General features: G+C 42.7%; 1 protein-coding gene across 2 annotated transcripts in view; it reads right to left on the minus strand.

Moving 5' to 3' along the window:
- Positions 1–4,225: 4,225 nt before the first annotated feature.
- Positions 4,226–15,788, minus strand: part of fam222aa (family with sequence similarity 222 member Aa) — a 70,094-nt gene continuing 58,531 nt past the window's right edge. For both annotated transcript variants that reach the window (XM_014988093.2, XM_088008886.1), the window contains one exon: positions 4,226–13,327. In XM_014988093.2, coding sequence (XP_014843579.1) covers positions 11,865–13,327 — 1,463 coding nt within the window. In that variant the 3' untranslated portion in view covers positions 4,226–11,864. The remainder of the gene's footprint in view (positions 13,328–15,788) is intronic.

Below are 15,788 nucleotides of genomic sequence, written 5' to 3' on the forward strand. Positions count from 1 at the left end.
GCTAAACTCTTTCTATCAACTAAACTAAAATGTGTCCTTAAACCTCCTTTGAGTAAAGAAAACTATATAGCTTGCCTGCAAGTCAGACAGTTTTTTGCAAGAAACAGCATATTATCACCATCAATTATGAAATTATTTATAAAGAATGTAATTAAACCCTAATGCTGAAAAAAGTTCGCTCATCGTTTAATATAACTGCAATTTCAATGTTGGTCTGTTGATGGCAGCAGAGGTCTAAAGTTTTTACAGACTGAAAAGTCGCGTGTGTGTGCGTGTGTGTTTTGTCTGCTGTGCTGTTTTTGGACCCAGATATTATAAATGTAATCTTCAGCTGCAAATATTGAAAGGTCAGTGTGCAGAGGATGCTGCTTCTTTGGAATATTTTCTCCAGACGACCTCAGGTGTCCTCAGCGATCTTCCTTCTTTCCTAACAGAGCTGCAAGCCGCTAAAAAGCGTTTTCATTCCTTTTTCCCTTTCACCTTGTTTTTCCTCCTCCTCTGAAGATTTTCACACTCATGATGGCGAAGGCCTCATCCGTCATCTCACATCCTCCTCCTCCTCTCTCCCATCTGCGTCTCAGGCCAGCAGCGCTGAAGGACACAGGGAATCTCTCACCACCTCCGAGAAGAGGCTAATCCTCTTTGCCCCAACTTTAACTGGGCCACTAATCCTGCAGGTTTATCTAAGCAGTGAGCACCTAGCACTGCTGACAACTTGGCCTGCCCTCCTCCCTTCACCCCGTTAAGTAGGGCAGGGCTCGGTCCTGCAAGTGTCACTGTCAGCAACTCTGGAACCACACGCTTGCACAGGAAGTGTGAGCTGTTAACAAAATGGCTCGTCTGCTTGCAGCAGGCGTCTGCTGGCTGCCACAAAAGTGTCTCAACGAACCAAGTGACAGCCAGACGGGACGGTGTTGTAACGGCCCTTGTTTGGTAACCGCACAGAAGGGAAAGTTTATTCCCTCAGCCAGGAGGTCTGATGGTGACTAACTAGCTTAGGTTTTGGAAGGACAAATTGTTCAGCTATTGTTCAGCCAGTTAGGCTTTAAGATGTTTAGGCTGACTGATCTAATGAGGACACAAGACTGTACTTATGCTAAATCCCCCCCTTTTTCTTTGACTAAGCGACACTTCAGACTCACATCTTCTGAAACAGCAGAAACATCATACCGTTCACTGTGAACAATCATTTAAACCAACTTATAGTGCCCAGGAAAAGAATTGAGGCATCTTGAACTTTCACATTTTGTCACACTACAACCACAAACCTTACATTGGAGACGCTTTAAGGAGACAAACAAAAAGAATGCATGGTTGTGAAGTGGAAGGCAAAGTGTTTGTCTGAGTCAATACTCTGTAGACCCACCTTTCACAGTAATTTCATCAGCGAGTCTGTCAGATTTGTGCAGCTACTGAAACAGAAACATTGTCTCATTCTTTGCAAAACAGCTAAGCGTGGTCAAACTGGAAGGAGAGCCTGTGAACGTCAAGTAAAGTCTTACAGCAGACTCTCAGTTGGAATTAGGTCTAGACTTGAGTCCAAACCAGTTCACTGTATTTTAGAGTTGTTGTGCTGCTGGTCCAGTTTCCAGTGTTTTACAGCCTCCAGCAGGTTTCCCCCCACCCCCTCCCTGTATTTAGGCCCATCCATGTTCCCATTAACAACCAGCTTCCTGTCCCTCTTTAAGAAAAGCTTTCACATAGCATAATGCTGCCACTATCAAGGTGGGGATGGTGGGTTGAGGGTCTTAGTTTTCTACCATCCACTGTTTTATAGGCTAAACTTTTCAGATTTGGTCTCATCTGACCAGAGCACCTTCTTCTACATTTTGCTGTTTTACCTTATACAGTATACAGTAGTTTGTGTCAAATCGCAAACAGGACGTCTTGTGCTTTTCAACAGTCTTGCCACTCTTTCATAAATGCCAGGTTTGTGGAGTGCACAAATGAGAGCAGAGCTTTTTGGAGCTGTTGCTCAGACAGTCAACCTGTCTGCGCTGCTGCTTTACCCATAATCTTTTTTTTTACATGCTGAAAAGTATCTGTTAATAATTTGGCCGGTCTAATGAAATAATGCTTCCTTCCTGCATGCTGCTTTTTCTGCTGGCAGCTTCTGCCTGGTTCTCTTCAGCCCCTATAAAAACCTTAGCACCCCGCTTAGGCCTCAAGGTCAGAGACCCTCTCCTCAGTTCCTGACACGCATCATACATATTCAGAGGGCAAAGATGCACTCACTACTCCATAACTTGTTGAACAGCATCTCCACGGAGTAAAGAAAATGGATCCTGGACGACAAACTCAAAATGATAACAAATTGGCTCATAAATATGCATTAAAAAAATTGGAATGAGTTTCCTGGCTGAACTTTGCTTTGGTCTATCACATAAAAAAAATACATAATATGTAGATGTTGAACGTCTTAGGTGGTGTTAATCTCTTTCAGGACGCCGTATGTGTATTAAAAACGACATCTTGTCTCTGCAGAAAAAAACAAACGATGCCGCCCCTTTTTCCTGACTTTCTTCTTTAATTCTTCCCGACAAAATATTTCTGCCAAGAAGAGTGACATTTCTAAATAGAATGAGCAATCACTGGGAAGCACTGGGAGATGAAGAGCCAGAGACATATTGGTCAGGTGGCGTGTGAGATGACCTTTCAGTCCATACGAGATGAAATGAGGCCAGTGAACCCGAAATGATTCAGAGTGTCTAAACCGACAGACGAGGGCACGGCCGTGGCGGAGCTGCAGCTCGGCTCCGCCACGGCCTCGGTGGGCGTCTCTTGTGATTTATTGTGAAATTGCCAAGGACTCAATGTGGCATGCAGGTGAATGAGTTTTGCTAATAAGAGGAGCATTTCTGCTCCACGGAGCTCTTTTTCTGTGTGAGCAAGTGTGTGTGAAATCAGCGCGCTGTGTCTCCCAGTGCCGCCGCATGCTCTGGTGGAGGCGGCTGCCTCATCAGTCTGGGGATTATCTGGTGTTTTCGGTGGGCAGAGAGACTAGGAGAGAGAAAAGGAAGGGTCTGTGCTGAGTTCTTGAGGATATCTGTGCTGTTAAGCACGGAGATTAGGTATACGATTACAAAAATAGATAAAAGGCTGTCATGTATTTAATTTAAATATCAAGCAAACATGTTTTTTTTTATTTCATTATATCAACGAGACTTTATGTGATAAACTGAAAGAAAGTAGCGTACAACAGTAAAACAGAAGAATTAAAAAACAAAAAACTGAACATTTCTGTAAGCATTCTGCCACTTCTTTACTCTGTTACCCTAAATAAAATCCAGTGTTGCCAGTTGCTTTAACACTAAGTCGGTGCAACCCCGGCTAAAAAGTAAAAGCTCGTTTGCAGTTTGGGACACGGCAAACAGGGATGCTTTTCTTGAACAGGGGCAGGAAAACAGGAGTTGTTGGGGAGATGAATGGAGCGACATAAAGATCATGTCTGGAAGTAAAGCTGTTAGAGGCTGCAAAAGGCTTGAGAACAGGGCTTGATGTTCATCTGCCAGCAGGACAATGACCGTAAACACTGAGCCAGAGCTGTAATAGAACGGTTTAATCAAAGCATAAACCACAGCAAGAAGTGGTTTAAAAAGGTATTAACTCTCATTGTACAGAACACATCTGGAAGCCACAATTTTCCCATTTTTATTAATGTAGATTTTTATAATAATTTATAAACGTTGCCTCCTTTTCCCCCCTCTTCACCGTTATGAACTGCTTTGTGTTGGATCCCGCTGAAGTTTGTGGTCGTCATGTGATAAAATGTGAAAACAGTTCAAGGCGTATGAATTCCTTTTGCAAAACTTTGTGTTGCACAAATATCTAGAACAACAGCAAGCTGCAGTTTGAGCTCCCATTGCTGCTGCATCAGCTTTGAAAAATGGGATAGTGCACCTGTTGTTTCTGGAGTACTCGCCTCTTTTTGCCCACGTATGTAAATTGCATTCTTAGTAACCCAACTTCCTTTTTCCACTGCTGAAGAGCTGTCTCCAAAGCACAACCCAGAAAATAAAACCATTTCTGTCCCTCGTTTTTCTGCCTGTGTTTCCCTGAGGTGAGGTTGTTACCGCTGTAAAGGTGAAGGAGGTCAAGTGAACAACAAGATTGTCGAGGCGGGCATATGGCGGCAAAGTGCAGAGGCAATCCTCAGACTAATATGCTTACCTTCATTTATCAGACGCTTCGGCCCTGCGAATAAAAGACAGAAAGGAGACGGACGTAGAAGTCATCTGCTTTATTTCCTTATGTCAAACATTGTACATAAGAGAGGAAAGGTCAAATGAAAAACAGCCAATCTACATTAAAGTAAAGAAACTCCAGTCCTGAGATTGACAAAAAGCAGGGAGCAGGGAAAATGTCTCCTGTGATGGTTGAGATGGAGGAGTGACTGTGGCAGTTTCAGCAAATTGAAGATGATGGTTGCAGATCTGGAGAGGGTAAGCCGTCACTGCGATGCTTGGCTGTAGGCACATTCAAAAGCTGAAAACCCCCGCGACTAAAGGATTTTACAGCTTTTCTTTTTATATTCAGACTTCTTTTTCGAAATCTAAGACTCGTATATCATTATTGTTTGAAAAGAAGAAAGAAGCATTGAACTCTTTACATTTTTTTTTTCATCCTGAGGAGACAAAACCATTTTTTTTAAAAAACACAGTACTGCAGGGAAAACAATAAGAGAGATGCTTTATAGATTTCCCATTTCCATATATATTATTTTCTCAAGGTTGCGGCACCCTCGTACTTTGGCAGCGTTGGTGCACTTGAGATCATCTGGGGAAAAAAAAGACGAAGACACAGAAACTGCCTCACAAGCCGCAAAAAGAATCCAAAAAGAGAGAGAGAAGAAGAAGAGAGAGAGAAAAAAGCAAAATCCTCAGACTTTTGCGTTTAGATTGGATTCAGTAATAGACCGTCTGTGCAGACCAGATGAATATGTGGAGGTCATAAGCTTTTTCATTTAAACATACACAGGAATAAAACGGGCGTAAGCTCCGGGAACACCCTGCTGTGAAGTGGTGGCTTTAGGGGAAAAGATTCAGCTTTGTGTGTTAAGTTTTTTTTTTTTTTCGGGTTTTTTGCCTCGTGGCACAGTTTATAGAAATTATATTTAACATCTGCAGTGCTCACATCTGTCCAAACAATGGCTCGTCGTAGCAGACTCTAACTTATAAGAGACATTACCATGATGCGCACAATAAAAACACAAATATTAAAAAAAAAAAAAAGAATGCATGACATTATGTCATCCAGTACTGGTTGATTATAACAGGTATGATATTTTTATCATTGAATTATTGCACTTTGATGCAGATCCCTAAACATAAATAAAAATTCTGCGTTTTTTTTTTAAGTGCTTAACGTGCAGAATATCATCAAATTGCCTTTTTGACCTAGTTTTTTTTTTTTTTTAACTCTAAATAGCTTGTGATACACATTTTTAAATCAGTGCTTTTATATAAATCTTCTTATCATTATTTTCTTTTTACTATTGTTTAACAATTTAGTGAGACCTTAAAATTAACATCAGAGCAAAGATTCACAGGCATCTGAGCAGTTTTACTCGTTACCTGATTTTTAAATTTAGGAATTTAGATTTGCTGTCTTCATCGTCAGACAGAAAGACGCCGCTTGCACTGATCAAAGAAAAGTCCTGCCTGCATGGACTCTCAGGAGAGCTGAGAAGAAGCAGCTGAAGATTCGTCTCTTGGAGGCGATTGGCTCACGCCTGACACATCGATACTCAGCTGCTTGTGTAGCGAGTCTGTAGTTTACAAGCGGATCTTAGCATTTGTAGTTTACGGTCAGCGCCAAATTACAAAGAGTGATGGGTAGAGCGTGTTTCATTTCGTTTTTGGAAAGAAAAATTTCCTAAGAGCCTATTTTTTTTTTCTTAAGCAAGGAAAAGTGTAAAACCCTCCTTCAGCCAGATGACAGACAATGCGCAGCAACACGTGTGGGAGGGGCAGGGTTTTCTCCATTGAGCCTGAGAAAAAAAATGTCACTTTCTCTGCTGTCAGTAAAGCAAAACTATAGGAACATCACTGCAGCTTCTGCAAACCTTGGTGCCACTAACAAGCCCATGCCTTCACATTTTTAACCTCAGAGGTTTGTGAGGATAAAACAACACATCTTCAAAGACACATAGTGCAACACAGCTGTAGCTGGTGGTTTAGAGGTGCAATTCTCTCCAGGACCGTGTGAATTATTGATGGAAGTGTTTTTCTGCCAGGTGTGGGGGAATCAGAGAGGACTGGTGTCATAAATTCGTCCAATCTCAGATCCGAAGGAGGATCGAAGACAAGAGGAGGGACATGACTGGAGTGGACCCTCACCACACCCGCCGTGTGGAGGGTAGAGAAGCGTCGCCAGGACTCCACAGGGCAAGCAGCTGCCTTTTTTTCCCCCCTCCTCCACTGCCTCCCCGCCCTCGCTCTGAGAGCAAAAGAGCTGAGCCTGCTTCCCCCTTTGCTTCTCAGCAGTATTTAAGGTGCATAATATGCGACTATAAACCTTTACACAGGGCAAAGGTCTTAATGGACTTATTGGGATTTACTAAGGGATTTTTACAGCCAGCATAAGTCACTTTTCCTACACTTTGCCCTCCAACCATCCTCCATGAGCCTCTCATTGCCCTTGAAAACGTGTTAGCAGTCAATAGCGGGCTGTAGCCTCAGAGATAAGTTATAGATTTAAATGTCCTCGATCAGAAGGCGGCGTTGCTGTGATTAATCACTCGCGGAACAAGATGAGTTGAAATGTTTCTCTGGTTAGTGAAAATAGAGGATTTCTCTGCAGAAAACCGAGACACATTAAGTCTCCAGTCAAAGATTTGAAGGAACATGTCAATTATCCTGATTACCAAACGCTTTGAGGCTTTTCTGAGTCAAAAATTACCCGCATCCTTCCTTTTTTCCTTTTATCCATTCCTTCTTTTCACTGTCAGATTGCACAGGGCCCCCTCAGTCAAGCAGGGAGCGAGCATGTATAATCCAACAGAAAACAAATCCCCCTCCATCAATCGCAGCCCGGCTTTTAAAACAAGCCTGGGCGCCATGGTGCGGCACTCAGGCCCTCAGAGATGCTGTGGCGTCTGTGATATAGCAACACCACCCGCCCGCCTCCCTCCCAACCACCACCGCCACCACTCAGACCCTGCTGTCCTCCCCTCCGACGCCAGCCAGACAGCCAGTCCTAACCTTCGGTTTGTTTAAGCGCCGCTGAACCCTGTTGGCCCTGGATTGGGTGGGGGGGTGGAGGGGAGGTGGAGGAAGGGTGGGCTTTAGATAATGACCTGCCATATGCCACTCTGCCTCTGCAGCTGAGTGAGCCGTGGCTGGATCAGCCCAGGCACAAATCTATTTGAAATTTAATTCTATTATCCTAATATGAGCTGAGCGTCCATTGTCCGAATGAGGAACAGAGGAGTGGAGCAGAGTTGCAGGGCCAAGATGCGTGCCTTCAACAGGGGCTCATTAATGTGTGTGAAGGAGCAGAGGGACAGACAGTTGGGAGCCTGTGCTTCAAGAAGAGGTGATTGAGGGGGGTGGGATGCTGGACCAGCCTGGGTTGCATAAAAATGATTTAAAACTCTCATTTGTGCAGCCATTTTTGTTATGTTTTGCCAGAGCCTTTGAACTTTTCACCTTTTAGTCCCGCTACAACACAAACCCCAACGTCTTTTAGATGATAAAGAAGCACAAAGCAGTGGATAAGTGGAAGAAAACTGCTGCATGTTTATCTTTTAAATACAATTCTCAAAAGTGTGGTGTGTATTTTGTATTTAGTTCCTTTTACTTTGACACCTCTAAGTAAAATCCAATGCTTACTATAGATATGTGGGAGGATTTCAGCTGTTTGTCCTCATGCACACATGGTTGCTAAATACCAACACCGCACATCACCCTGGACACACCATCCCCAGGGTGAAACATGGTGGCAGCAGCATCATGCTGTGGGGATGCATTTCTTCAGGGAAGCTTTGCAGAGTTGGGGGGGGGAGATGGATAAAGACACGACAAGGTCTGTTAGAGACGGCAAATGTTTAGAGATCGCGGTTCACATTCCTGCATGACAACAATCCTAAACACACAGCTAACGCAAGTGGGTATATTCGAAGGACTTCAGTGGCCCAGTCAACGTTCAGACCAACGTCAATTTGGGAATATGCAGCAAGATTTGAATTCACAGAGGCCCTGTGTAAAGCATGGACAGTCTCAGTCTCCACACGGCGTTGACTCGGCTGGTATGAATGAGAATACGCAACATTTCACAAACGTTGAAATCAAACCTCTTCTTTTCTCTTCACAACTGCGCACTAATTCGTGTCTATTGCGCAAAACTCCCAAATGCTTGTGGTTGTAATGTGGAAAGATCTGAGTCAATGATTCAATCTGTGTCTCTCTTCTGAAATCCCTTGCGACGGGTTTGATTTCGGTCGACTTTTTTGGATTAACAATCTCGAATGGCAATGTCCAGTAGCCAAGATGTCACCTAATGTTTCCGTTAGCTGAGGAGGCCTGGTGCCTCAGATCTCCACTGGTGGAGGGGGATGGGAGAGACGCAGACGCTAGAAACTCCACTGCCTTAAAACATCTCCCTTTTTCCACTGCAACATCATGTGACAGGGTTTAATGCTTGGATGCAGAAGTCAAACGGAAGGGATTTGGGGATGGGACGTATCTGTAAATCTGTCAAAATACTTCTACCACGCAGAAAATATGCTGGAATCAGACTGTGGCTCAAGAATTTGGCTGCTGAAACATAATGCATCTCTGCAATGTTGAGGTTTTACTATGTAAATTTAAGCCAAGAGGCTTTTATTCTTCAAGTCTGAAATATCTGTCAGCCATCAAAAAACTAAATCAGCCGTAGTTCGACATGTACGCATGAGAGTTTGGATAGTTTTCTTTTTTTTTGTTGTTGCAAAAAGTAACAATAAAAGGATATTAAGTTCCTATTACACTTTTTAGTCTCCCCTGTTTTCTTCCATAATCCATACAACAGCTTTTATTTAAGGAAAAAAAACTTTATCTGGCAGCACTGTTTCTCCTTTTCTCTCGGGATGGCCAAAGTTCAAACATTTAGAAAATCAATCACAAATACAAGGTTCTAATCAATAAGGAATCACACGTCAGATTACATTACGGCTCTGGTAGATCTATTAAAACAAAGGCCCAGGATCCCACTGGCCTCCAGAGAGCAAATGTAAAGAAAAATAATCACAGACTTCATAGCCAAGGTATGGCTTCTGAATATATTCTTAAAGGAATTTATTTTACACCTTAGAACAAATCAAAACAAAGAAACCAGAGATAAAGATTAGGGATGTGGTACATTGGGAATGTATTGAAAACTGTAGTTTACATTTTTCTTTTGGTGTAAGCTCAGAGAAAAAAAAAAATGTTAATACAGTCATTATAATTGCACTTCATAAATCTAGACCGATGCCAGTATTTCTCCACAACAAAAGCTCCCCGTTCTCTCGTTCTGTCCAGTTAATAAATTCAATTTGCCGCTGAAATTTGACTGACAAAAGAAATGCTAATTTAAGACCAGAGAGCCGCTGCGCTGATACAATTTTTCTCACCCGCTCGGGGTCCCACAAGGCAACAAAATATTGTGGTAATTTTAAGTGCAGTACATTCGAGGAAATCTCACAGTCACAATGGATATTTCACTGCTCTGAATCATCAAAGTTAAGACTGGCCTGGGCCAACTGCACCCCCCACCGCCTCGCCCGCAGCTGAAATGGGTAACAAAGAAAAGAGACAGGGCATGATTGTTTTTGTTTTGTACTCGTTTGCAACAGTAAAGTACCCCAAAAGCACAATCTAATTTGTTTTCACAGCTGCTGTAAGTGCAGCAATAAAGGAGTCAAATGACTCCACCTGCACAGAAAATCTAAAGCCTCCAATAAAAAGGAGCAAGTTATCTCCTGTACATAACTCAGTCATAATGTTCGTCATAATGTTTATGGGACTGCTGAATCAGTCGGTCAGTCTCGCCGGAAAAGTCTGGTGGATCACACGATAAAATAAAATAAAAAAGTCTGAGGATTTTGAAGAACACAAACTAAGAAGGTACAAACAAACACACATGCACTCCGACGCACACACGCTTCAACATACAGCGCCTCGGAAAGGTATCCCCCTTTAACATTAAAGCCGTTTTTCATGTTGCAAACACAAATTTCAGAGCGTTTTATTGAGATTTTGTGTGATAGACCAACACAAAGTAGTGCATGATTGTGACGTGGAAAGAAAAAGATGAAATATTTTTTTAGCCTCTTGTGTTTAATTCCATTTCATTGTATGCCATCTGCTCAAGATCTAATTAATAAGTTTGTTTGTTTTTTCGGGAACATTTGAACACAAACATGAAGACCAAGAATATAGCAGATAGGTCAAAGAATGAGAGATGGGAAATTTAGATTATAAAACAATATTCCAAAGTCAAAATAAATCTCATGTGCAGTTTGCCAGAAGCTGCGTACGGGACACAGTAAACATGCTCCTGTGGTGGCAGCTTCATCATATGGGTATGTTTTTCTTCTACCTGGACAGGATAAGTGTATTTTTTTTGTAATAAAAAAAAGTAAAACCAGTTCCCAATTAGGCACAACTCTGTGTTGATCTGACACATGAATCAAAATAAAAACCTCTGAGATTTGGGGTCGAACGGTGAAAAAAGAAAAAGCGAAAATGTCAAACGTCACCTTTACAAGCTGCCGTACACATAAGGTTATCTCTGTTCCCTCCCAGTCACATTCTTCACTGTAACATTTCTTTTTGTTTTTCGTATTTTTTGCAACATTTTTTTTTCTTTTAAATAAGTATTTTTGAAATTTACTGTCGGTTCCAGTGTTGGTTAGGAAAAAAAAAAAAAAAAAAAAGAGCTCTCCGTTCAGGTTCTTACAGAACCAAAAGCAGCAACTCTGCCTCACATAAGAGAACATAAGAGAACATAAGAGACTGCACGTCAGCTTAACGAGGAAATTTTAAATCATAGTGACGAAAAAAGGAAAACAATAGAATAAGATAAAAAAAAAAAACAGTTGAGACACTTTTCCTTGTAGCAGCCAATACATATAATATACCTACAAATATATCAAACAACAAAAAATAGGTTCAAGTTTTTCAAGTTTCTTAAATATATCATATCCAAACTACCCAATTCCAAACTTCAAAGTTAACAAAATTCAAGCAGTGCAATTAATTTATCAATTATAACAGCAACAATAACTAATATTGTACTACCCTTTTAGATTCAACCTTGTGATCCTTTTTATAAGAACACCCTAGAACTGCTAGTAATCCTCTGTTTTTTTTTTTTTCCCAGCACATTTCTGTACGCATGTACTGTTACTGACTTTTGGGTTTTAAAAGCAGCCCTAAGCGCTGGCCCTTTAAGACCATTTCAGTGACAACCTACACAGTAGCTTCATCCTTAGTATTTGGAGAGGAGATACAAGTGGCGTATGCACTTCATGTCAAGCTATGATTCTCATCAAAAAAACAGTTTAAGAAGATAAAACAACAAAGCAAAAAAAAAAAAAAAATTATTATTAATCCAAAAATCCTATTGGCAAACCACACAATGGAACATCAGGAGAATCTTGGAATCCCTTTTCCATCCCGCTGGCAGTAACTACTACCTTTTGTGTTAGGGATCCCCCACAGCCTGCTTTGAAACCAGGAAATCTACGGTTACACAGCGCAGCCACTGCTCTTCTCTAAGACGCCGCGGTCGTTAAAGCAGTGGCACTCGCAACAGTCCCGTAACATCTCTGTCTTGATTTTTCTTCATAAATTCACAACTCTTGATTAATTTCCTCCTCTTCTCTCTCCCACCCGTCCGTTCTATCTGTAAACAGGAAGGCGGATGTGTGCATGCTGGTGGTCCAACAGCCGCGGCACCGACACAGTCTCGTAGCCTTTGCCGAGCATCTGCTCCTTGATGCAGGGCGGGTGGATGTCGTTGATCAGATACTCCAGAGACTGCAGGCTGCTGCTCAGCACTGAAGTGTTGCACAGGCTCTTGCTGGGCAGGCTGCAGCACAGACCCCCGCCGCTGTCAACGGCGGGGTGGTGGTGGTGATGGTGGTAGTGGTGATGGTGGTGAGGATAGCCCATTTCTCTGTGGCCCGTCGCCGGGCCTCCCGTGGAGGTGCCCAGCAGCTCCTGGGGGTTGTAGCAGTCACTGTCGGGCGTCACCAGCACGCTGTTCCACGGCGGTGCAAAGTACTGACCCACTGAGAAATTCCCGTGCATGCCCACACAGTTCAAAGGGGAAGAGCTGACTTTGTCAAGCCCGCCCCCGCCGCTGGCACTCGCCGTCAGGTGGTAAGGCCTGGAGGAGGAGGAGGAGGACACCTGGGCCGCCATGATTCCCCCACCTGGAATGCAGGTTTCGGGGGACTTGCTGATGGCGCCCCCTCCTCCGCTGCCTCCGCTGTACATGCGGAGGACAGCCTGTTGTTGTTGTTGCTGCTGTTGGTGTTGTTGCTGCTGTTGTTTCTGCCACAGGATGTAGTCCATACCCTCCGCGTATACGCCGCTCTTCATTACTTCTGCACTTTGCGCTGGCAGCCCTGATCCCGTGTACACCATGTTAGCCTGGGGACCCATCCCGACGACATAGCCTCCCCCCGAGGAGCTCGAACCGACCCCCATGACTGCTGTGACCTGCTTGGAGGGGCTGGAATTTGTTGGTGCAGTGGAAGCCCCCTGACACACCTGCTGCAGGGCCTGAGCCTGGCAATGTTGGTTGATCTGATAGATGATACTCTGAATGGAGGGGAGATTAGACTGTGCAGGCAGGGACAGGCCTCGGCCCCCGGTTACAGGAATTACAGAGCCAGCCACAGTGACATTTGGGGGTACTGAATGTCCAGAGCCTTCTGGAGGCTTTGAGGGCCCAGAGTGGTATACCATTTGGCCATGACTGCTGGCTAAAGTGCTACTATTAGGGGGTGGATACGGCGCCACAGCTATGTGAGCTGGAGAGAGCTTAGTCCGTCTGCCTTCTGAGTTCTTGAGAACGCCTTTGGAGTGACCAAAGGTGGATGACGACGACGATGAGGACTTGACGATGGCAAGGAGACCCTGGTACCCTCCTGTGTGGAGATGGGGGTAAGGGCTGTAGCGCTGCCCTGTGGTATCATATCCGTTCACAGTCCGGTTAAGGTGCTTGTGCTGGGGAACCCTGATGTTGGTGGGGAAAATCTTGATGGACAGTGGGCTGTTTGCCGTCTTCTGAGCATAAGCATCGAGTTCTGCTGCTGTAGGGTACCGTGAGGAAGGTGAAGGTACCACCAGGTCACCTGAAAGACAAAACAGGAAAAAAAGGATGAACACATGAAGATCTCAAAGGGACAAATGCAGAAAAATGCTGAGGTGAGATTTATTTTGGAACGTTGGGAGATTTCATAGCCCCAAATTCCTGTGAGGCACACAGGCACTTCTACTGAGTCAATGAAAATAATGATATGATGACAACCCAATCAATAGCCAATATATCGCTTTTGTGCATTGGTAGGTATTGCTTATTCATCTGAAGAGTTAGTCTGACTGATTACACTGCTAATATCAGCTTGTTATGCTTGCATATGCTGCATAAATAGCAAAAATATTTTGCACCATAAGCACATTTCCTTGAAAATTTTTTGCCGCAGTTGGAAAATTTGTTTCTGTTTTTAATAAAAACGTTAGATCATATTGCAGATGTTTGTTTGAAAAATGTATGTGATAGCATTTCTACTCAGACTATGATACAGCGAGAGGCTCATTGCAGCCCATATCATAGTTGGAATCATATAAAAGAGAAATTTGCGAGCCGTGAGGCCTCATATTATGTTAATTACAGACCTATAAAACAAAGGTGCACAAGCAACAAATGGGCTGCAAAGTTTTTCAGGCTCGGCATGTTTTATAAATTTTAAGACCACCCTCTCGAGAATTTTATTAAGCAGATACACTTGAGTCGAACCCAAACACGGTTAGAAAGCAGCAGATGAGGACTGGCATTTATCAGCGCGCTCCTCCGCTCAGAGCTTTCTTTCCATCTCATTTTCACATCCTGATGTGGATGTACATCCCTAGACAAATGAATCTTTTTAAAAACTCATTCTGTCAGAGCCCGCTACCTTAGGCGCTGTTAAATCAGTGCATTGTGGAATTAATTTGGACTCTCTTCAGCGCTGAATTGGGTTAGCCTTGGTACCAGGCACGAAGGGAGGAAAGGGGAGGGAATAAAAGCTTGTTTAATTGAAGTGGCACATTTTAGATTTATAAGTGGAATCACTTACTGGGTCTTACCCTTGGCAACTGAGTTTTCTTATTCATTCAGTCCAGCAGAACTGGGGAGAGAGAGACCCCCACAAAGAACCAATTAAAGGTCAACTGGGACTTGCAAGCTTGGTTAAAGAGAATCTGGCAAAATATAGCCCAATAATAAATGATCAAGTGATGATTTTTTTTTTTCACAGAAGTAGGTAAATTGAATTTTTAAAATAGACAGAGACCGCCTTGTTGAAAAAGACACCATGTTACAGTTCAGTTCCTTCAAAACACAGTTTACAGATGGATGCCTGATTCTGTTTTTATTTATTGATAGAAAATAAAGGGATTCAGTTGTATGTAAGCATCCAAAATGACTTTATCCTACTCTTTAAACAAAATGTCTCAATCAAAAAGTGTGTCCTAACTTAGATTAATTGTGGAAACCTGCTTATGGCAATCTGTCTGTTTTTGACATCGGTCTGAGGAACATTGAGCTCTTTTTTTCAGCTGTGAAAGGAAAAAAAGGAGCTCATTTCTAGTCATCTTAAAGATCTGGTTCATAACCTGGTTCAGGACTTTTTGTGAAGCTTCTTGTATGTCATTGTCATGATCAGGTTCCAGCTGCGCTTAAGGCTTAACTTTTTTTTTACACATGATTTTCGTTTCAAGGACCATGTAGTTTTCATGCATGGTCATACATGGAATTGTTCTGTTCAAATATGTCCTCTAATGTGACCTCCAAATATTTTAGATTTACACTCATCTGTCCAAAGGACAGGAACAGCGCTCGCCTCTGTCTCTGTTCTCTCGTGCAAACCTTAGTCTGGACATTATGTGTCATTTTTAAGAGAAAACCTCCTAGGGAAGTCAAACTTGTGCAGTTGCTTTGTGATTTTATAGGGATACACTTTCATAAAACGTAGTCATGTTTTCATTACGTGGACCTGATGTGATAAACCTGTGTAATTCCAACCATCTGAATAGGAATAAATGTCAGGATGTCCTAGTTTCTTCCTTACCAGAAATGACAATTTTCAGAAAACATTAAACATTTTTTCTTCAATTTCTCAGCATTGCTGAAATTGATATTAAATATGCCTAAACGTATGAGACAACACAATAATGCTGTCATCGGACGCTCTATTTCTTTTCACGACTGCACCTTCCAAAAAGACTCCTGCGGGAGGAAAATGTATTATTTCAATTACGAGCACAGACTCGCATAAAATTGATTTTAACATGCATCTGAGATTAGCTTTAAAATATGAAACAGAGAGAAGCCGAATATATATACCACCTTTAGGAGATTCGCTTTAAATCTATATGTAAATGCTCTGCTCTGTTTGAGCAAATTCTCAAATTCAATCCAGCACCGAAGGCTCAGAGTCGACTGACAGCAGTCCTTGGTCAGCGGACCAGTACTTGGCCACAGTACGATGAGGTAGCAAACAGGAAAAATGCAATTTCTAAAAAGCCCACCATGTGTCATTGTCTAGGGGCTGG

The sequence above is a fragment of the Poecilia mexicana genome, unplaced genomic scaffold (assembly GCF_051168715.1).
Source record: "Poecilia mexicana isolate PSO_F unplaced genomic scaffold, ASM5116871v1 scaffold_9, whole genome shotgun sequence".
Lineage (NCBI taxonomy): Eukaryota > Metazoa > Chordata > Actinopteri > Cyprinodontiformes > Poeciliidae > Poecilia > Poecilia mexicana.